This window comes from Lytechinus pictus, chromosome 4, assembly GCF_037042905.1.
Source record: "Lytechinus pictus isolate F3 Inbred chromosome 4, Lp3.0, whole genome shotgun sequence".
Classification (NCBI taxonomy): domain Eukaryota; kingdom Metazoa; phylum Echinodermata; class Echinoidea; order Temnopleuroida; family Toxopneustidae; genus Lytechinus; species Lytechinus pictus.
In genome coordinates this window covers 24,294,346-24,318,271 of record NC_087248.1, presented here as the reverse complement: position 1 = coordinate 24,318,271, position 23,926 = coordinate 24,294,346, and the positions used below count along the sequence as shown (strand labels likewise).

Genomic DNA, 23,926 nt, shown 5'->3' with positions numbered 1-23,926 from the left:
AACAGAAAACTGGGGACTTGTGTCTTACCTGTTGTTTAACTATGGGGAGTCACTTGTGACATAAATCTTAGGGTTGATACAATGCTTGAATCTAAAAAAAAAAGGAAACTGTCTGGTAACTTTGAATAGTTTTCTCCATCTTTAAAGCATCAATGAATACAGTGAAAATGTGAAATATACAGTGTAAACAAACTATTAACATATTTGGCTTCCCATAATTTTAGCTCAGAAGTTAGACCTTGTCTTTTATAAGATAACAAGAGTTAAGGGGACTGTTGCATACTTGCATGAAACAAGTAGTCAGTGATTTTCACTAACTAATTTATTCTGAGCCAATCAGTTCAAGGATCTCTTTTAATAGAGTGTATCAATAGCGGGCGAAGGTTTAATGTAAACTCCCCAGAATATATATAGGCATAAGAAGATATTACACTCGATATAGTATTTTGAAACTGACAGGGAGTTCAAACAAGCCACCAAAAGTTTCTTATGCAAGTATGAATGGAAGCTCATTCGTTAAAGCGCTGGTTTGTTCATCCAGTATCTTGGTTCAATTTCCACATGCGCACATGTATTTTCATTAGTCTCATTACCAGGGAGTAGTTCACAAAGATTGAAAATTGACTTAGAATTTGACTTAGATTCTTGGTTGTGTGCGCTATAAGAGGCATCACGGCATTGGTCAAATCATGCTAAGAAGATGCACGCTACAAAACATCAATAAGATTCTCTCTCTTCACTTCATCCTGCTACTACTCAAGCCATATTCAGCTCATCTCATCTAGTTTACAGTCCTTTTCAGGACTTCACTCTTCTGATTTCCTCTTTTCATCCTATCTCGTCTTTCCATTTCAATCTTTCTGCCTGTATTTCCTTCCCTTCTTCACCTTACACATTGTGAACCGTAAACCTTCTCCAGGTTATAAACTCCACCATGCAAACCTACAAAGATCATTAGATTGCATGTTGCGTATCATGTAAGCATAAGCATGAACTTACGTCACTTAACTCTTTGGCCCGTATTCTGAAGTCGGGTTTAACTTAAACTCAGGTTTAAAGTTGTGGTTCAAGTATGGGAAGCCAAAAGTATCAAAATTTTTTATTAAGTTGAACGTTTCTTATGTTTACTGCGCTCTTTCCTGAGCCATCGATGGTGAAGACAATAATCTATTTATACTTCCAAGACAATTATGAATGCTTTGAGAGCCAAATGAGCTGAAATATGATATCTCTACCGTTAGTGATTTATGTAACAATTGGCTATTCATACTTAAACCACAACTTTAAACCCGAGTTAAAGTTAAACCCGACTTCAGAATACGGGCCATTGTGTTTTGACACACCCCTCCCCAGGTCCCCGAGAGGATCCAAGGCTTACAAGTTTTCATGCTTTCTTTTATTGGGTGACAAGTCACTGCTATCTCCTCCAAATTTGTTTCCATCGCAGGTAGCATAAAAGGAGGAGGAGATGCCGTAGTTAAGCCAGCTGCGCATGTACCCGCCCCAGTAGTAGCTGCTTCTGTAGCGCCTGAACCGGTAAAGCAGGAGAAGGGTGCCGCTGATGTGGGCTCTTGGCTCTCCAAACATAGTGAAGCTGCCGAACAAGTGGTAAGGTCCTTTCTTTCCTGGCTTGTGCACTGTCAAAACCTGTGTATTAAAGGGGTATCCCTGGCTGAGAAATAATATTGCTTGAATAGGTTAAGACAAATCAGACAAAGCACTGAAAATTTGATCGAAAGTGGACAAGGAAGATAACAAAGTATAAAGAAGCAATCCTAGGTGCCCAAAAGAATTTAGGGCAGCTGAGAAAAAAAAGTTGTATTTCAGAAACATGGCAATGCTGGCGACCTCATATTGTCTAATTCCCGAAGAGAACACTTTCTAGGCAAGAGAAGTTTATGCCTATGTCAAAATCTAAAAATCACACATTTTCACATTTGAGATATGATGTTGTAACAGCCCAGAAATGTCTATGCCTTTGACAGCAACAACAACAGCAGCAGATAGAGCAGCTGCAGCTCCTGCAGAAGCAGCTTCAAAAGCAGTCTCAGGTGCCGAAGGCTGCACCAGGCATTGATACGTCTCTTCTGAGCCAGATGCAGACCTTGACCAGTCAGCTCAATGTATTGACCAACCAAGCATGGACAGGAGACGCGCCCGTCAAGGCGGAGAAGGCCGCCCCTCTCCAGCCAGTCAATACAAACTCCAAACCCTCCGGGTTTAACAAGGTCAGTGTTTTGTCCAGACCCTTCCAGTAAGGTCTAGTACAGAGGCAGTTTTTCTTTCAAGGGCATTTTTTTTCAAATGGAATTTGAAATATTTGGAAACCAAAATTTAAATAATCAGAACAAATTAGAATGAAAAATAATGGGCCTTTTTATGATTATCATCTTCTGACTTTGCATACAGATTACAAAAATATGTGATTTTAATTGCGTAAAAAACACACATTAACTTGCATTTGAATACTAAAATAAACTCTAATCTGAATGAGCAGACCAATTAGATTGAAAAAAAATTTCATTTTTTTTTCTACTTTTGCGCAAAATTGAGCCATTATGGGGAATGTAATAATTAACCCGTATTTAACAATTCAGCGTCAAACGTTGTGCAGACTTAAAAGAAAATTTTGAATGCAAAACGTTGAGGGGGGGGGGGGGGTGGCTTTTCGAAACACCACATACTACATTTTTGTCTCGCCTGCATAGCAGAGCGAGACTATAGGCGCCGCTTTTCCGACGGCGGCGGCGGCGGCGTCAACATCAAATCTTAACCTAAGGTTAAGTTTTTGAAATGACATCATAACTTAGAAAGTATATGGACCTAGTTCATGAAACTTGGGCATAAGGTTAATCAAGTATTAGTGAACATCCTGCCTGAGTTTCAGGTCACATGACCAAGGTCAAAGGTCATTTAGGGTCAATGAACTTTGGTCATGTTGGGGGTATTTGTTGAATTACTATCATAACTTTGAAAATTAATGGATCTAGTCCATGAAACTTGGACATAAGGTTAATAAAGTATTAGTGAACATCCTGCCTGAGTTTCAGGTCACATGACCAAGGTCAAAGGTCATTTAGGGTCAATGAACTTTGGCCAAGTTGGGGGTATTTGTTGAATTACCATCATAACTTTGAAAATTTATGGATTTAGTTCATGAAACTTGGACATTAGGTTAATCAAGTACCACTGAATATCCTGTGCGAGTTTCAGGTCACATGACCATGGTCAATGGTCATTTAAGGTCAATGAACTTTGGCCGTGTTGGGGGTATATGTTAAATTACCATCCTAGCTCTGAAAGTTTATGGATCTAGTTCATAAAACTTGGACATAAGAGTAATCAAGTATCACTGAACATCCTGTACGAGTTTCAGGTCACATGACCATGGTCAAAGGTCATTAAAGGTCATTGAACTTTGGCCGTGTTGGGGGTATTTGTTGAATTACCATCCTAACTGTGAAAGTTTATGGATCTAGTTCATAAAACTTGGGATATAAGAGTAATCAAGTATCACTGAACATCCCCTGTGAGTTTCAGGTCACAAAACCAAGGTCAAAGGTCAGTTAAGGTCAATAAACTTAGGCCATGTTGGGGTAATTGTTGAATTGCCATCATAACTTTGAAAGTTTATGGATAGAGTGAATGAAATGTGGACATGGGTGTAGTTGACAGTCTTAAGTCTCCGTTCAAATGTCATTTATGGTCAATGAACGTGGTATTATGTCATTATATGAATGATGTTTTTGTGAATGATTATTTTATAGTAGTTTTCAAAGTTAGCACTGCTGCTATATTAGATTGCGTAATGCAGGCGAGACTGCCAGAGGCGTTCCACTTGTTTATACAAGTACAAACTTGGTAAATCACTGTCGGGGGATTAGACTAATCCAACCAAATAATCTCCATTTTCCTATAACTATTTCTATCGCATACTTATCCACAAATATAATTCTTCCCAATATTCATGAAAATGGAAATATCCCCATAATTATATTCCATAATTACAGTAGTGCTCAAATGTTAGTCAACCCCGCCAGAAAATGAACATATGAAAGTGTTCAAGTTTTATCCAGGTTAAAGGGGAATCCAACCCAAATAAAAACTTGTTTTTATAACATATAAGAAAAAGAAAAATCAGACAATTTGATAGGTGAAAGTTTGAACAATATTGGACAAACAACAAGAAAGTTATGAATTTTCAAAAGTTGTAAATATTGGTAATCACTATACCCATGGAGACTTCAAATTGGCCGCATATGGGATGTCATAGTGATGTAAGGCAAGGACTACTCTTCCATGTACTCCAATACATATTATGGCTAATATGTCATTTTTCCCAAAAGTTTTATTTCAAATTATATTTTTCTTTCATGAGGACATAAAACAATATACTACCTGGGTTATATTTAGATTACTGCCCCATGGGAATGGGTACTAAGGAGAAAACCACAAATCCCTGATAATAAAGTACATGGCCTATGGGAAAGTTGTCCTTGCCCCTTGTCATAATTTACTTACCCAGTTGCCAATTTGAAATCTACATAGTATTAGTGATCTCAATTTTAAAGCAGCTATAACTTTCTTATTGCTTGTCCGATTTCTTTCAAACTTTCACCATTCTGTTTAATTTATTTTTCTCCTTCCCAACACAACATTTAATGGCCAAGGCTGGATTCCCCTTTAAAGATATTTAATTGTGAAGTCAGGTGATGAGATGTTACATTCAATGAAGTTTGTTTCTCTGGACTCGCCGAACATTGTCGTGTTGTCTACATTCAACACTCGGCATGAAGGAATACATTTTGTGGTGGTGTTCCTTGATTTTTTTTAGCATATTCATATTATGCATATGAATTTCTATGTTCATTGATTAGTTTTTTGTGGGTTTTTTTTTATGTATTCAATAGGCTTTACTTGACTTTGATTATGGAGATGAAGAAGATGAGGATCAATCGTCCAAGAAAGAAGTCACACCCACACCAAGTACAATGTAAGTTCTAGCTCGAAGATTTGAAGATATTCCCTCATGAACTGCCTTGAGGGAGCATTACTAGTATGGTAGGGGGCCCTAAAGCTACGCACCATTCCAATGCGCATGCAATTTCAATTGCAAAATGCGCACTCTGTGTGGAGCTAGTGACTGCAGTGTGACGAACGATTCCTATTCATTTTTTTTCTACAGAGGCTGCAATAAATCGCTAAATACAGAGAAAACCAGCAACTGTTTGGAATTTTGGAGTTATATTCAGTTTGATTTCATATTTTCCTATAAGAATATGAACATTATTTAGAAGTTTAGGCACAGGAAATACTTTTTCTTTGCATGATAAATTGAGTGCGTAGCTTTAGGACCCCTTCTACATCGGGCGGCGAAATCAAGAGGTGTTCGGAAAACACGGCGGGATTTTCGTATTAGTGAGTTTTGTGATATTTTCTTTTTGGTTATGAATCTTTACAATATTTAACACAAATTTGTGAAAGATGGTTTGTTAGAATATAAAAATTTGCATAGTTTTTATTGTTTGTAAACAAAGTGCGTAGCTTTAGGTCCCCCCATCATACCCTTTGGGCAACCTGTTGTGGGAGTGGATCGATCAGCATCCAGTGCTGTCCCTACAAACGGGGTTGGCTGCTGTGCATCTGCAGTTCCTTTCTGTCAAAGACCCTTGTTCTAACCTCTCCATAACCAAGACTAGTCCATCTGATTAGTTCCTGTGATCACAATGTCAAATGTGCAATAATGATAGCACTAAAAAGAATGATGACGATGATGATGATGACGATGATGATGGTAATGGTGGTGGTGGTGGTGGTGGTGATGATGATTGATGATGATGATGATGATGGTTCACAGCTTAAGCGAAATTGTACAAGTCTTTAACAGATAAAATGACAAGAAGACATGAATACAGCAATTTGAAAATCATGTTATTAATTATGAAACGAAGTTATTTGTGATATGAAAATGAGACCTGTTCACATATGACCTTACTTTCGTCTCCTAGGATCCCCAGCTTACAGGCAAGCTTGGAGGCAGTTCAGCGCCTTACCCACCAGCTTCAGCAGGCCGAGTCTCAGGACCAAGTCAAGCAACAGCCAACCTACCCAGAACCTCAGCAGCAACAACAACAACAGCATTTCCAAGAAGAAGAGGTGGGTTCTCCCTATCCTGGGGAGCGTTTCATGAAAGGACTTGTCGGACGTTTTATCCGACAAGTCCCATTTTATCCGACAGTTACCATAGTAACAGTACCTCTCAGCCAATCAACATCAGAGAAAGATGTCAGATCTGACAACTTTTCGGATGAAAATGTTGATGAAACACTCCCCTGATCTCTGTTCGAACAATTACATGAAGTTAAAACAGGGATGTGTTAGAAAGGATAGGAAACTCAGACACGATGCATTTGAAAATCTATCGGAATACAGAGGCATTCCAATCACTGGCAAAGCACTCCACGTGGGTTTTGATATCCCATGTGGCGTGCCGATGTTAACCCTTCGGAGCCGACTGGCTTCTGCAGAAGCAAAATATAAGTATTTACTACTTTTGTCTCTAGATTTGGATCAATTTCTTGTACAAATTTCAAATAAGTTATGGACAACAAAAAGATAAGCCCTTGTGATATTTGCGTGCCAAAATAATACAAAAGATTCATGAAAAAAGACATAGATTTTTTTAACTACTTATAAAATTGACTTATTTCAGCATCTTCCGACAAATTTGCACTATTTCAGAACTCACTCATTATGAAAGATGTATAATTATGAACATAGTTTGTACAGTAATTTATGCGTGTTCTTGCGTGAATCTGGGATAATTAACTTTTAATATTATTCGAATGATGGTTCTTTCTGTTCGCTGATTCCCATTATGCCCACAAAACGTACTGATGCATCATTAAGAACTGGACAAGCGAATTGGAATCTGACCTTATCTTGTTGCTCCGAGAAAATGTGGCCTGAAAAAAAATCTTCCGACATTATCTTGTCGTCGGCTCGTCACATGGGGTTAAAGCATGCTGGTACATTCCTATCCTTTCTAACACATCCCTGGTTAAAATGAATCGACTTGAATTGATCAAAGCATCAACATTTCCTGTCTGACAAGTTGTCAGGTATGACATCTTTCCTTGATTTATATTGGCTGAGGAGCGGAGTTCCTTCGGTAACTGATCAATTTCATGAAATGCTTTTGGAGTTTCCGGGATACTGTGAATGGGGAAAAAACAACAAAGAATTCAGGAAAAACAGGGAATTGTTAAAACTTCACGGAAAATGTAATTACTCTGGCTGAATGATCTGAATCGCAAAAAAGTACAGTGAAAAATCATTAACAAAAGTAAAATTAAATCCGATAAAACAGAAGCATGCATTGGTTGAAAATGTGCACAGTAAACATGATTGTAGTGTGTTCAAGATTTTTCTGCCTGCTGAAGTGTGCCAACCGACCTCGCACAGACATGGGTAGATGTATTAAGTCAAATAATGAATAAATGGGGATACATCGATAGCATCAATTTTGTTTGTGGCTTTCCACAAACCATGTCACATGTTGAAGATACAGTATTCCTCTTGTGTAGCAGGTAAATACGGCTCCTGAACCGGGGGAGATAGAAGCAGAACAGGAACAAGAAGAAGTTGAAGAGAGAGAGGAATACTACAGGTCAGATGAGGTCGAGGAGTACAGACGGGAGGAATCGTCATCGTCATCTAAGAGATCTAGGAGAGATAGAAGCAGGTACGTTATTTTGCCATCAGTTGCAAATTTCTGATGCAAATAGATACCTCTGTTGTTTCTAGAATAAAATTAAGTTCAAATTCGTAGTTACTTGCCAGACAGATGAATATTTGGACCCACAATTGGCTTGCATTTGTTGCTCAATTTTATCACATTTCATTTTAGATGGGAACTGTTTATTAAAGGCCAAGTCCACCCCAGAAAAATGTTGATTTGAATCATTAGAGAAAAATCAAACAATCATAACGCTGAAAAAAATTCATCAAAAAATCAGAAGTAAAATAAGAATGTTATGACATTTCAAACTTGCACTTATTTTTCACAAATCTGTTATATGCACAACCCAGTGGCATGCAAATGAGAGTTGATGATGTCCCTCACTTACTATTTCTTTTGTTTTGTATATCACAGTTTTTGCAGACTTGACAGTAAGGACCAACTTGACTGAACCATAAAATCTTAAAACAATGGTAAAAGCACATATTCAGGGAGGAATAAAACATTGTTTCACATGACAATGATGAGAAAATTAAAATATTTCATATTTCACATAATAAAACACAAAGGAAATAGTGAGTGAATGATGTCATCAGTCCCCTCATTTGCATACCGACCAGGATGTGCATATACAGTAAACTGTTTTGTGAAATTAAGCAAAATTTTGAAATGTCATAACTCTTATTTTACACCAGATTTTGATGACATTGTTAGTGTTATGCTTGTTGGATTTTTCTCTTTATGTAAATCAACTTGTTGTTTGTGTGGACTTGTCCTTTAAACGGATGAATTAACTATATCAATATTAGCAGAATGTGCTTTTTATTGTCTCACCTGGGGGCCGTTTCATAAAGCTGTTCGTAAGTTAAGAGCGACTTTAAGAACGACTGGTGATCCTTTCTTACGCGCTAAACCATCGCCGATTCAATATACCACTTACCGCAAGAAGGGATCACCAGTCGTTCTTAAAGTCGCTCTTAACTTACGAACAGCTTTATGAAACACCCACCTGCATAGCAGAGTGAGACTATAGGCGCCGCTTTTCCGACGGCGGCGGTGGCGTCAACACCAAATCTTAACCTGAGGTTAAGTTTTTGAAATGACAGCATAACTTAGAAAGTATATGGACCTAGTTCATGAAACTTATACATAAGGTTAATCAAGTATCACTGAACATCCTGCATGAGTTTCACGTCACATGACCAAGGTCAAAGGTCATTTAGGGTCAATGAACTTTGGCCGAATGGGGGTATCTGTTGAATTACCATCATAACTTTAAAGGTTAAGGATCTGATTCATGAAACTTGGACATAATAGTAATCAAGTATTACTGAACATCCTGTGCAAGTTTCAAGTCACATGATCAAGGTCAAAGGTCATTTAGGGTCAATGAACTTTGGCCAAATTGGGGTATTTGTTGAATTACAGCCATAAATTTGAAAGTGTGTTGGTCTAGTTCATAAAACTTGGACATAAGAGTAATCAAGTATCACTGAACATCCTGTCCACATTTTAGGTCACATGACCAAGGTCAAAGGTCAATGAACTTTGGCCATAATGGGGGTATCTGTTGAATTACCATCATAACTTTGAAAGTTGATGGATCTGACTCTTGAAACTTGGACATAAGACAAATCAAGTATCACTGAACATCCTGTGCGAGTTTCAGGTCACATGATCAAGGTCAAAGGTCATGTAAGGTCAAAGAACTTTGGCCACGTTGGGGGTATATGTTGAATTGCCATCATATCTCTATAAGTGTATTGGTCTTGTTCATAACACGTGGAAATAAGAGTAACCAAGTATCACTGAACATCTTGTGCAAGTTATAGTAGTTTTCAAAATCAGCACTGCTGCTATATTGAATCGCGTGATGCAGGTGAGACGGCCAGAGGCATTCCACTTGTTAGAAAGAGGTATAATGAAGCTTGTCATAGTGTGTGGTCAACATTATATAATAATGCATTATTTGTATAATAATCAGCAATTCTTGATTTGTTATTGTTGATAATGTGTACTCCTTAGATCGCATACTCCAAAGAAGAGCAGACGTTCACGAAGCCGGTCTCGTTCAAGATCTAGGTCTACCTCAAGATCCAGGTCCAAGTCTAGGTCGAAGCGGAAACGACGATCTCGCTCCAGGAGTCGGTCACGCAAGCGGAGATCACGCTCCCGCGACCGGAAGGACCGAGACAGGGACCGTGACCGCGATAGGGATCGCGACCGGGATAGAGAGGAGAGACATCGAGAGAAAGAGAGGGAACGGGAGGAACGAAGGAAGGAGAAAGAAGAGGAGGAGCGCCAAAGGGAAAAACTGAAGGAAAGAGAAAAGAAGGGTCTTCCATCCATCAAGGAAAAACATCTTAGTGGTAAGAACAAAAGTTCAAGAGATCTTTTTGCGTCTTGTTCTGTGCGTCTATGTGTAGTTTTGTACTCATTTTCAGAGCTGCCAACAATTACTGAAAAATAATGTTACTCTTTACGGAAAAAAATATGATTAGTGTTCAAGAATATGAAAGGCCATCCAAACAGTACGAATTCAGAGCCAAAAAGAGGAATAGAAACTGTTGCCATTTATGTCTTTTTCAAAGTGTAATTATATATTTGCAATTAAAACATAACAAACATGTCAACTGTTGTTGCAACGTATACTTCGTCAAATTATGTGAATTAAAAGGTAAGACATACATGTAGAGCTAGAATGCCAAAGCTGTTTAATCTAGGTTTTGATCTCCGCCTTACCCCTGCCCACCCCCTCCAATCGGGCAATTGCCACAACAATTTGCACAGTGGTAGAGTTGATGTAATTGTGTACTTCTTTTGATTGAAACATTTTTCCCTCTTGGTGTTTTCTGTGCAGTGTGCAGTACAACACTCTGGTTAGGTCGTCTGGGTAAGAATATAGCCGAGTCGGACATCAGAACACTTATCGAGGAATATGGAGAGATCGTTTCAGTCGAGGTATGTCATTCTTTTCGCACAATATAACTTTTGTGACACTGAATTTCAAACAAATTTCTATATTTTAGCAGTCCATCGTTCTCGGCATCAGATCAAACTCGGTCACTGGTAGAAGGAATATAATGACATGACCACTCAGTCCTTTCATGAAACGAACAAATAATTTTTTTTTTTTTGTAAGTCCTTACTTATCCATCTGCGCCTCAGATTAGTTTTCTAGAAAGATAGCAAATTATGAATGTTTTGTTTATTATTAATATTACTAGATTTATTACAGTTAATTTACGGCTGTTTTTTTTTTTCTTTCTTGGTATACAGATCATTGGGACAAGAGGATGTGCCTATGTATGCATGGCAAAGAGACATGAAGCCAACAAAACCCTCAAGAAAATCAAAGACACAAGATTCCGTGGCAATAATCTGAGGGTGAGTGTTTACACATGGGCCCGTATTCTGAAGTCGGGTTTAACTTAAACTCAGGTTTAAAGTTGTGGTTTAAGTATGGGAAGCCAAAAGTGTCACAATTTTTATGAAGTTGTAATGTTTCTTATGTTTACTGTGCTTTTTCCCTATTCACCGATGGTGAAGCCAATCGTCTATTTATACTTCCTAGACAATTATGAATGATTTGAGAGCCAAATGAGCTGTAATAGGATATCTCTACTGTCAGTGATTTATGTAACTATTGGCTATCCATACTTAAACCACAACTTTAAACCAGACTTCAGAATACAGGCCATGGTGTCCTATGGGTCAAATATTGCCACTTAGTCTCATCCTTGTTTATCTTCAACCAGTTTGTCTAAGAACTGTCTAGAAATGGTGTCCCATTGGTCAAGAATGTCTCTACACTAAATTGCCACTTGGTCTACCCCCACTTCGTCTACTTTCCATTTGGTCTCATCCCATATGGTCTAATCCTAGTTTATCTTCAACCAGTTCGTCTAAGAACTGTCTAGAAATGGTGTCCCATTGGTCAGGAATGTCTCTACAGTAAATAGCCACTTGGTCTACACTTGCCATGGGGTCTCATCCCACATGGTCCAATCCTGTATCATCTACAGCCATTTGGTCTAATAATCATTTGGTCTAATGACCTTTTTTTAAAAGACTGTTTACCATTTGACCATATCCATTTCATCTAATATTCACTCGGTCTAACACTATGGTTTATTGTACTGTTTGTGAATAAATTATCATTTGACATAGTAAAAAATGAAAAGTAGACCAAGTGGGCATGAGACCAAATGTGGTGTGGACCAAACAGCAGTTATACCAGTTAGTCTAACTGCCATTCGATCTATACTACTTTTGGTCTCGTGCTCTTTATGTCTACAGGTAACCTTGCCTTAGTCAAATCTTTTGGGACCACAGAAATTTAGAAATTTAATTAGAAGATGTATTAATGTAGAACAAACGTTTTCCGTAATTTAATTTACCCTATCTTAACTGGGCTATTTCGGACCAGTATATACTGGGGGGGGGGGGTCAATTTGACCCACCCCCCCCCCAGATCTCGGCCGCTGATTGCGCGATCACCGCGAAAATTTGCACGCGCGCAGAGCCGGATGTAAACTACAAGACTGTTTAGTAAAATTTTCAAAAAATTGTTTACATTTTTTATTAATTAATTATGCAAATAAGCGTATGAAATTTGCCCTAATTTCTTTTTTTGTGTATTTATTTCTTTAACTCAATTTATATAGCTACTTAGAATGCTAATTTTTGGTGGGAGTATCAATTATTACATTTCTGACAAATATCCACAACAAAATTGCAAAAATATGATTAATTTCTTATGTATTTTATTGTTTTTTCCGATGAGCTTTGTCAGGGACCCTTTTGCGATCATAAATAGCATGAAATAAATCTATTTAAACCAAAAGAAGTAAAAATAATCATACATTTATGATTTTTGGTTGAAAAACACAATTTGCATTGACTTTGTACACGGAATCACGTTTTTGAGCAATTTCGGGTCTGACATGCACTCACAAAATGTTGGGGAATTTCGGGATGGCGTACCCGTGCGTCGCAAATTTGGTCTCATAAGATGTGCAAGACTTGAAAGTAAAGAGTCAGTGAGCGGCGCGGTCAAAACATTTCGCGCGGCGGCGTAGTGACGAAATTTGTTTACGGGGGGGCAAATTGACCCCCCCCCCCCCCAGTTTAATAAGGGTTAATGTATAACAAACGTTTTCCATAATTTAATTTAAACCATTCTTCAAATTGGGCAAATATTCTAGAAGACTTCTGGGAGGCTGAGTTTGCCTACACTTAGCATTTTGCACACTGTTAATGAAAATTGAATTTATAAACAGTTATCTAATAGAGGTGATAGACCAAGTGGAGATTGGGTAAAAAGGAGTTTAGCCTAGCTGGTAATTAGACTAACTAGCAATTAGACCTAATGGCAAGTAGACAAACTGGTTGTAGATGAACTAGAAATTAGACCATGTGGGATGAGACCAAACAGAAAGTATGCAATGCTGGGTAGGCCAAGTGGCAAGGAACCAACTTTTTCATCCAACTTGTTTTTTTTTTTGCCTAACTCTATGGTTGCGTCATATTAAAGTAAATATTGTAAGAGGACGTGAATGATGCAAATTGTAAATGCCTAATCATTTCTTGTGATGTGAATGTTACCTAAAATCTCGGGTCGATTTGATCATGACAGGTTGCATGGGTCTTTGAATATTGCCTAACTCCTGAGGCTGATTTGGTTCATTATACATGTACATGTGGGTTGTTTAGGCCCTTGGTCGAGTTCAGTTCATTTATTTATTTCATTTCTAACAAATATATATCTATATACTCATCAAATATATACATTGATTAAGAAAACATGCAAGAAAAAACAACTTGAAATAAATATTATTTGAGGATAATTAGGCCTGTGTAATAATATAAGAAATTAAAAAAGGGGGGCTTAAAATAAAACCAGTAGTGGCCATGTGAGGTAAAGTCTCCTAAAATAACCAATTTAAATGGGATAAGAAAACGGACGTATAAGATAAGCAAACAGTTGGGTATAAATGGTGATATAGCTGCAAAATGAGGCTTATTTTGAAGAAAAGTATTGGTAGGTATTTAATGGGGCATGAATGCTTCAAATTGTAAATTTGAATATTGCTTAACTCTTAGGTTGATTTACTCCTTGTAGGTTGAGTGGGCCCTTGGTAAGGGCATGAACGATTCAGATTGTGAATGCCTAACCCTTTCACCAAATTAAATATTGCCTAACTCTAATGTGGATTGATTCCTTCTTAGGTTGCGTGGGCCCTGGGTAAGGGCATGAAGGACGCAAACTACAAAGAGTACTGGGAAGTTGAGAAGGGCGTTAGCTACATCCCGTGGGAGGAGCTTCCTTCCAGCGGTAACTACGACGTCATCGCCCAAGGAGCCATGATCGATGAAGACACGTTGCCCCCGGAAATCAGAGAAGGTTAGCATTTTTATTTGACATGATACGTAGAAATCGACGCTAGGGTGTTAAAGACTTGTATCTTCAAATAGACCTTATGCATTGACCTCGTCACACTTCCCTTCACTTCCCCTCACTCAAGATCGTGGCTACTGACTGTATGATTGCATCTCTTCTTAACCACAGAATGTTCTACAAAAGCGAAATGTCTTATCTGATTGATTGTGATAAATTGTGCAGCCAAATTTCATTACAAATTATTCTCCACATGACAAAATGACTAAAAGATTAGACAGGAATATTTTATTGTTAAGGCAGACTCAGATTGGATTCTATTTGTTAAAGTGGAAAAATTTAGAATGGAAGCATCTGCTGAGAACTAGGAGCATATTGTATTGAGTTAATTGAGTTGATACCAGATTTTTTGGAAATATTTTAAGATATTTTGTTCACTTTTGTTTTATTTCAGCCCAAGCCGCTCATGCAGCTGCTTTGAAGGCAGCGGAAGAGGCTGCAGCTTCTGCCGCTGCAGCTGCTGCCGCTACTCCTATTCCTACCACGGTAGCATCTGCTCCACTGCCTCCTCCGATGGCCGCAGCAGCCACTATCCCTGCACCTCCCTTACCAGGCATGCCAGTGATGACTCCAGCACAACCTCAGATCTCTTCTGCACCGGCCGTCCTTCCTGCTGCCACCCAGGTACCAGCTATGGCAGCCATACCAACTCCGATGGCACCCATGGCAACACAGCCTCAGGTTGCCTCCACTGTCACTACTCCAGCTGCAGTTCCTACACCCCAGATGGTACGCATGCCTGTCATGCCCGGTGGCGTCTTCCCTCCGTTTGTTGGGTTTGGTCAGATGGCCACTCAAGGTTATAGATTCCCTCCAGGATTCGTTCCAGGACAGCCACCACCGATTGGTGTTCCTCCTCCAGCTGGAATGATACATCCATCTGGAATACCACCAGCCATGCCACCCTCTATGCCAAGTGTCAGTCAGGCAACGGCTGCCACTGTAGCACCTCAAGAGGCCCAGAAACCACCACCGCCAGGCATCTCTCTCGGAGTCGCAGAGCCAAAGACAGAAGCAAGCGAAGATGTAGCTCCCGCAAACAATAGCATGGCTGGACTAACAACTTCGATGGTTACTTCACAACCTTCATTTGTAATGACGGGTGGTATGAGGCCTCGTTTCAACCTACCAGGCTTAGTGACACAGGGTTTGATTGTTAACCCTGGAATGATTCCAGGGCAAAGGATGCCGCCTCCCAGAACGTCTATGTTCCAACCTATCCCTCCTGCAACTTCTATCACAGCAGCTTCAGTAGCAAATTCAATAGCAGCTGTCCGTCCTATCCAGTCATTACTGAATAATGCAAATCTTCTGGGCCTCACTCCACAGGCTTTAGAAGCAATCCAAAAGACAGTGTCAGAGGCTTCGGCAGTTAAGACTGAACCCCCCAAGTTACATGGAATCTTGAAGAATGCAAGGCCGCAACCTGTTCAGGTCCGACCTGCTCAAGTGGCAGGAATGGGGACACCTCCTAGGCCTTTTCTTGGACCTGGTATTAGAGGATTGAGACCAGTTGGTCTTGCTGCACTACCTAACTCAGGCCAGGGAAATAACCAGCAACCAGGAGCTGAACCCAAAGATGCTTCTGCAGTTGGACAACCGGATAGGCAGGACAAACCCAATTTACCAGAAGTAGGAGGGAGTATGGGTCCTCGACTAGGAGTACCAGAAAGGCAAGGGTCAGGAAATCATGGAGCAGTTGGAGGAAACCCTGATAGGCGAACCCCTGAGAAGCCTGATGATCAGGATGTTGGCTTAGACAAGTTGCAGATGATGTTCGGGGAAAGACCTGGTTTGAGACCAGATATGGGAGGTATGCAGAGATTCCGGCTTCCTGGACCTGGAATGCCAGGAAGACCGATGAGGCCAGAGTTTGGAGACGTCAACAGATTTGCTGGACCTGCACTACGTATGTTGCGTCCCATCGTCGGGCAACCAATGATGCATCGAGGAATTCCTCAGGGTATGCAGATCCGTGTAGGTCCACCCATGCAGAATGTAAGGATAGCTGGTCCATCTGGAGGTGTCCAGTTCCCTCCAAATAGTGGAATGCGTGTTCCACCCCCAGGAATGGGGAATCCTCGAGGGCCACTGCCAGGTATGATGCGTCCACAGGGTATGCCTCCACGGAATCAGGGCATGCGTCCCCCTAATCAAGGGATGCCACCACCAAATCCAGGTATGCCACCTCCGAATCAAGGTATGCCTCCTCCGAATCAAGGAATTCCTCCAAATCAAGGAATCCCCCCAAACCAAGGAATTCCTCCAAACCAAGGAATTCCTCGAAACCAAGGAATTCCTCCTCCAAACCAAGGAATGCCTCCGGACATAAATGACCAACCCAAGAGGCCTGGACCAAATGTTCCTCCACTCTTACCTGAAAAACGTGAAGGGCAAAATAGGAGAGATGAGGATCCAAGAAGGCAAAGTGGAGCACCTAGTAGATGGAGTAATGCTGCACCGGATGAAGGGAATAAGTTCCCAAGTCGCTGGCAAGATGTAAACCAACCAGAGTGGAGAAATAGGAACAGGGGTGGTAATGACCAAGGTGGAAGAGATGGTGGAGGGTTTGGCAGGGATGTTGACATGAGGATGCACGAGAGTCCACGAGATAGGGACTTCCGCCGACCAGAGGAAGGGGATCACCAAGAAAGGGGGTGGAGAAAAGAGCGTGGAGATCGTGATGATCGATTTTCCCGTGACAGAGATGATCGATATTCACGACGTGATCGGGATTCAGACAGAGAAAGGGAGAGAGACCGGGGTTGGCAAGATCGTGAGAGGGACCGCAATCGTGAACGTGATAGAGGACGGGATAGAGATAGAGACCGTGAAAGAGACAGGGATTGGCGAGATCGTGACCGTGGTGACAGAGACAGAGATTATCGCAGGGACAGGAACAGAGAGAGGGACACTGGACGTGAAGTCCCTCCTGGAGAATGGAAACCCATCGGTAAGGAGCCACCTCAAAGCTCTGAAGTAGATCAAAGCACGAGTGCTGAAGGTGCAGTTCCGGATGCCTCTGCCTCTGCTCCTGGACTTCCTCAGGAGGCAATCATGAAACCTTCAGATACTCCACAAGCTGTGCTTCCTGCCCAGCCATTTGAAGCAGCAGAGCCAAGACGGCCATCCTTTGCTGAAGATAGCTATGAACCCGATAAACCAACTGAAGACACAGAGCCAGCATATCCAGAAATGTCCTCCGCAGCCATTCCTCCATCTGTTCCACCACCAGCCGAACCAATGGAAGACTTAGGAGGTGCGCCTGGCGATGTTCCTGGTGTTGCTGACATGCCTCAGGAGCCTGTTAACGACAGTACTAAGCATGAACCAGTCGGACCATACCCTGAACCTCTGGTCCATGAAGAAGCACCGCCACCAGACCCTGCCATGCCGGCATCACCGGATATGCCACAGGCAGCATCCGAGCCTGCCCCAACTGAAACTGCCCAAGTAGAAACTGAGCAAAGTCAGTCTAAAGATGGACAATCAGAATCAGAGAAGCCTGAAGAATCTTGAACTTTCCTTGTCCGTGCAAAAAGTGCCAATGATTCTACATATATTTTCACTGTAATGGTGTGAGGTTGCTTTTTTTAACCAAATCTGTATCTGCACACTCTGTCAGGTTTTCTCATAGAAATTCAACATTCTGGGGATCACAGTCATTTTTCTGCTTTTGTGATAATCAAAATTTTTTGTTGTGTATAAATTGTCCTGAAATGAAATGTAACTTTTTAAAAATTTTATCGAAGCCAGCAACATGTATGTATGAAAGGATAGTTTTGCCTGAAAGAACCCCAAGTAATGTTGACAAAGAAGCAGTATATATGTTGCATTTTTAAAAAGTGAAACTAATTCAATCTGAGCTGGTCATTAGTCTGAAAATCAAACAGATTCATTGGTTCTTGCAATAGGTTTAAAGATCAGCAATAAATGTTATGCATATGACATCATAATATCATAGCGTCCTCCCTCAGAGGATATAGGAATATCCATAAACAGAGTCAGAGATGCGCCAGCTGCAGATCACCTACTCATGCCAGTCAATGGCTTCAGCCTCTAAGATGGCGGAGCGATGACATCAATGCAGAAGGTCTATATCACCAGCTATGTATCATTTTCGGGTTGATGAGGGGCTGCAAGCAGCTTGAAGCATCCATTTCTTAAAATGTCAGGTCTTTTCCGCTCAATTATTCTTTTACACTTTTTTTCATATCGGTAACATGTTCCTTCATTAGTATTTTATACATATTCATATCTTAGGCCCCAGCATTTGAAATGTTGGTGTAAAAATTTGGTGTATTAGTTTAGGGTTCCATTTGCAGACCTCAACCTTTCTAAATTCTGATCCCTTGTTTCAATATATTCTTCTCTCTATTTTGCCTATTGAATGCTTGTGAGATTATAGGTCAAAATCCATTATGTCCCAATAGATTCAGCTTAATGAGATTTTGATATACTTTTGTAAGTTTTGTTTATTTTGATGTGAATTTCAATGAAATGATGTGTTTTAGATTTAACTCCTAAAAATATGCTGCAATGAAGTTAAGGTGAAATTGGATGTACTCAAATTTTCAAATTTCTGCACCACGTGCTTCCTATTTATCATGATTTTTTTTCTCTCTTGGGAACAAATGATTTTTTTATGAAGATTTCAATACTGGTTTGCAAAATACGATATTGAAGGTAGTTATTCAAATAAAGTCTTTGGTATGCTTAAAACTAAGTATCTGTAAAGGGTATGTGATAATATAAATTCTAATTAATGCACATCTAAATGTTAACAACACTTTAAAGGGGGAGCAAATGGACCAACGTTGGTCTCTCATTGGCCGTATGCTATAAATAACTAGTTTTGAAATTACCTTAACCCTAACTAGGCCGGGCTTTTTTGGCTGTTCTGTGGCTGGGGGGGGGGGGTTGATTCAACCCCCCCCCTGAGATCTCGGCCGCCGATTGCCCGAGCGCCGCAAAAATTTGCCACTGGTAGTGTGCGATGTAATCTACAAGGCTGTATGGTGAAATTTTCCAAAATAATGAGATTTTATTTTATATGAATTAATTATGCTAATTTATGCATAAATCATACTTTTTGCTCTAATTCACTAAATAAAGCTCCTAGAATGCTAATTTTTGGTAAAAATATTCTTTGTAGCATTCTTAACAATGGCAATTGAAAAAAACTTCAGTTTGGAAATCAATTTCTTATATATTTTATTGTTTTATGAATTTCTTATGTATTTCTTTGTTTTTCAACCTTTTGTTTTTCTTTGTTTTTTTACCAGATTTATTGCACAACCTTTTTGAAGCATAATTATGCTAAAATCAATTGCTTTCAGCTGTTTAAAGTAAAAATAATCATATCTTTATGAATAAGATGAGAAAACTCAATTTGCATTGACTTTGTACACAAAATCACGTTTTGGAACAATTTTTGGTCTGACATGCGCTTACAAAATGTTGCGTAAATTCGGAACCGCGTACCCAGGCATCGTAAATTTGGCCTCAAAAGATGCGCAAGACTTAAAAGCATAAACTCTGCGAGTGGCGCGGTCAAAAAATTTCGCGCGGCGGAATGATCGCAGAAAATGTTGAGGGGGGGGTTGATTCAACCCCCCCCCCCGGCCATTTTAGGGTTAAGAGATGAATATTATTAACCCTGAGATAACATTAGCCCAGAATTTATTATGCATAGAGAAACTGAAATGTTTTCACAGGAAATATTCTAGTTCTACTTGGTAATGTAATTATTGTGGTGTGAACATGCTGAGAAGTGAATTAGTGTGATAGTATTCAAGTGAGCCTATATTACAAGACGGCACTGCTTAGAATGTTGCATTGTGGGTAAGGGACGTCACCTGGCCGGAGTTGAAGACTTAAGGTGGTGCTATTCAAGGCATCTGTTTTGTATTGGCTTTAAAGGTAAAAGACGATAGTTGCAGCAAATAATTATTTCATGAGAAAGTCTTTAACATCAAGGTTGATTGTCACCATATCATACATCTAGATCTGATCCATTAATGTAGACTTATCTTTGTGATATGAAATCCTAGCTCAAAATCAATGATTTTGATGATCACTAACACAGAAAAGCATATGTGGGACATTGATTTTAACATTGCTTCGAAAAATACCCAACATTTGATGGAATTCCGTGCTTATTCTGCTTATTTCTCAGCAATTACGCATTTTCTTCCAGAGCTATTTGGCACATATTTTTTATTCATACATACTTGGGTGGTAATTTAATTGGATTCTGTTCGAACTCATTTTGAGATCGTTACCACAACTTCTATTGTCTTTAAGATACTCTTAAACCATGTACAACAGCTTTAGGAAGTTTATTTATTTGAAAGTGAACTCTGTATTATAAAGACAGACATCACAATTGCCAGTTGAAAGTTATTGGTGTGGATATTTATTGTAATAAAAGTGTATAATACTTCTTCAGGTCAAGTCTGCCCCAAGAAAATGTCAATTTGAATGAAAATAGAATACAGTAATCAAAATAGCATAACACTGAAAATTTCATTAAAAATTGGATTTAAAAAAAAATCAGATGATTTGTTTTCGTAGGGTGAACCTAAACTCGTGCATATTTATAGTGAGCTCAGGTCGTTACTGCCGCAAGTGTAATTTTTTCTTTTCATCAACTAATTCGTCAAAATTGAAAATGAAGCCGAATTAATTTTTCATCATCTCTCTTTAAAGCCTTATGGATATGTATTGTCTTTTTGCGGATAATCGCCAGGTCTTTCGTAAATTAAAAAAAATTACACAAATCTTTAAAAATATGTTAAAGTTACTCTTAAAAATGAAAAAAGTGGTGACATAACATACCTTTGCTGATTATTCAGAAAAATCTGTGTATTTTCACACAAAATATTAACCTTGGGTTTTTTTTTTCATTCTCTGAAATATTTGAAATAGATTGATACAATCATGTCTGGGGTCTTTACTCAATTTGGTTTATGTCATTTTCCCCATGTAGAAATTGTATTTTTTTAATGAGAAAACCTGATAGATTTGCTGGTTGTGGGAACAGAATGTTTTGCTGTAATTTTGAGTATTTTTGCTTGAAAATTGTTCATCTCTTCTCCAATAGATCTTTGGTCAGGATTTAAAGAAGAATGTCCAAGATAGGAGCATTCATGTTGCAAACTATTTCATTCCAAAATTCTCACAAAAATTCAACCTCCCACCACCAGTAACGATGTGTTTATAACGCGAAGGATATCTGTTGATCGTTGTGGAATTTTATTCCTGAAGGTACTCTTTTAAAGTGCAAATAAAGATAGTATTTTCACAATTTTTTATATGAAAGAATATCGGTCTGCACATCCTAGTGTAATCTTTCCATCTCGACTTTTCACTTATCTTTTTTTTTAACATTACTTTTTGTGGCACGCAATTTGTGTAGGGATGTAGCCGGAGCAGCATCTTTCAAAGGGAGGGCTATTGAATATTATCGCCTGTAAATTGCTTTAACTTGTCATTTATTTAGTGTGTATGAAGTATACTCCCCTATTTTGAAAAGTCTAGAAATGATTGTGAAACTGAAAAAAAAAAGGGAAAATGATTGAATAAGGTTGAAAGAAAATGCCCCTTCCATACAAAAAGAAAATAAATAGATGTTGCTGAGGAAGAGGGATGAAAAATAATGATAATTTGTACTTTTGGGCCACATTTTAGACTACTTTTCCACTAGAGGTGATGTTTATTATTAATTTGGCCACTTGTAAATATTTGCATATTGTCAACGAATCATGTTTTGTTTGATTTTTTTGGCATGATTGATTGTTGATATCTTACTCATAATGCATCGCATTTTGTAGATATAAGGTATATATATTGTAACGGTAGTGAATGTGTAGTGAATTATGTGCATTTGTGGTCTTCACTAAGACCCAGCGTTGGACCAGGTCTTCACTAAGACCCAGCGATGGAACAGGTCTTCACTGAGACCCTACGTGGGACCAGGTCTTCACTGTTGGACCATGACATGAACTGAACTAAGTGAACATTTCAGGTAATTCCCTTGCCTCTAACGTAGGCCTGGGCTGAACCACTTTAAATTCCCTCGCCTCTAACGTAGGCCTGGGCTGAACCACTTTAAATTCCCTCGCCTCTAACGTAGGCCTGGGCTGAACCTCTTTCAATTCCCTCGCCTCTAACGTAGGCTTGGGCAGAACCACTTTGGAATGATTTCTTATATTTTGTGATTCTCATGACATATATGTTATAACTTTGTACATATTCATTATACACCAGTTTCTTTGTTGCAGAGGTATAAAATCACACGGGACAAAAGAAATGTACCATTTTCTCCAGCATTCATGGTGTGCATCTTCAAAGTTTCTTTCCCGAATTGCATGTACATTTACAACTATAATTTCATAGACAAAACCTTTTTGTTTTTAAGAATGAAAATTAAGATCAGACCTGAGCAAAAGGCAATACCTGCAGTAAGTGGTAATGACCATACTTTTGTTCCATATTAAGTGATTTTATCCCCTTTATGGTTGTCGAGACCTTTCAATGTATATAATTGCGATGCAGAGAATTCTACAAAGGAGGTTCAGTTTATTTCTTTTTCTTAAAAAAAAACAAATAAGTGAAAGGTTGGTTAGAACCTGTTCTGTTGAAGTATGATGTCGGGTTATACCTTTTTCTCGAGAGGTACACATGGCAGAAATGAGAAATAATAAAGGGCCTAGTAAAGACCCCCTGTGGCACTCCTCATGTAATAAGTTTTTTATGAGAGGTGCCCCCTCTTATAAAGATAGAAAAGGGGCCAAGATTTACTGATGGAATTCTCTGTTGAGCATCGACAAACTTGTTTCTTGATTTTGTGTTTAGTGGAGTAGATGTTTACATATTGGTGAATTAAACAGATTGATTAGTACATTTCTCCCATATTCTGATCTGTATTTGATATGTGTGCCATATTCCTTTTTTTCACAGCATTCTTTACTTTCATTTTAGTCACTAACCTAATTTTAGAACAGGTAGGCAGAGGGACATCTGAAGCAGGCAAGTACATGAGCTAAATACTAGGGCGCCCTCAGGGAATTTGGATGGGGAAGACAACCTTTTTTCCCCTTTTTTTTCTTCACCTTTGGCTATAGAAAGAGCTAGTATAGGGGCAAGAGTGAAATTTTGTGAATTACCCTCCCTCCCCCCCCCCCCCCGAAAATATATTTACGGGCCACCCTAATTGTGTTTGGTGGTGGGGGTGACTTGCAAACCTGGAATGGTCAAGGTAAAATTGGATTGAGATGGGTAATATATAATAGCAGGGCCCGCTGGGAGAACAGCCAGTTTTCAGAACTGAAGTGGCTTCCTTGGATAAATATACCTATATCATTAATATTATTAACCCCCCCCCCCCCCGTATACCCAATTATTCGATATATCTTTTACCTATTGATATGACTAGCATCATATCGTCAAACAATAGGTTTTTCCACAGCAACCCTCTTTGATTAGTAAAGCGAGCTGTGATTATGGCAATTAGTGACCCTCTTTGATTTGACTAGCATTTTCATCCGTTAATTCAAAATGTTCCGCCCCCCCCAAAAAAAAAAACCAAAACAACAACAACAACAACAACTGGTCATGCTAAATTAATCTCCCAAAACCCGGAATTCAGTATCCAATTAATAGCTATGATCTTTAGAATTTAGTGTTTAACAAAACAAACTTAAGACAATTATAGGCCTCCA

At 39.2% G+C, this 23,926-nt stretch overlaps 1 protein-coding gene across 2 annotated transcripts in view; it reads left to right on the top strand.

Annotated features, from left to right (window-relative positions):
• The window catches only part of LOC129259292 (SR-related and CTD-associated factor 4-like), a 34,334-nt gene extending 11,226 nt beyond the window's left edge, over positions 1 to 23,108 (top strand). The window contains exons 4-13 of one of the 2 annotated variants that reach the window (XM_064098686.1): positions 1,448 to 1,608; positions 1,986 to 2,228; positions 4,911 to 4,993; positions 6,009 to 6,156; positions 7,590 to 7,744; positions 9,767 to 10,110; positions 10,602 to 10,702; positions 11,021 to 11,128; positions 13,973 to 14,147; positions 14,596 to 23,108. In XM_064098686.1, the coding sequence (XP_063954756.1) occupies positions 1,448 to 1,608; positions 1,986 to 2,228; positions 4,911 to 4,993; positions 6,009 to 6,156; positions 7,590 to 7,744; positions 9,767 to 10,110; positions 10,602 to 10,702; positions 11,021 to 11,128; positions 13,973 to 14,147; positions 14,596 to 17,720 (4,643 nt within the window). In that variant the 3' untranslated portion in view covers positions 17,721 to 23,108. Of the gene's footprint in view, positions 1 to 1,447; positions 1,609 to 1,985; positions 2,229 to 4,910; positions 4,994 to 6,008; positions 6,157 to 7,586; positions 7,745 to 9,766; positions 10,111 to 10,601; positions 10,703 to 11,020; positions 11,129 to 13,972; positions 14,148 to 14,595 lie in introns of both variants that reach the window. The other variant, XM_054897589.2, reaches the window with a different exon arrangement.
• The last annotated feature ends 818 nt before the right edge of the window (positions 23,109 to 23,926 follow it).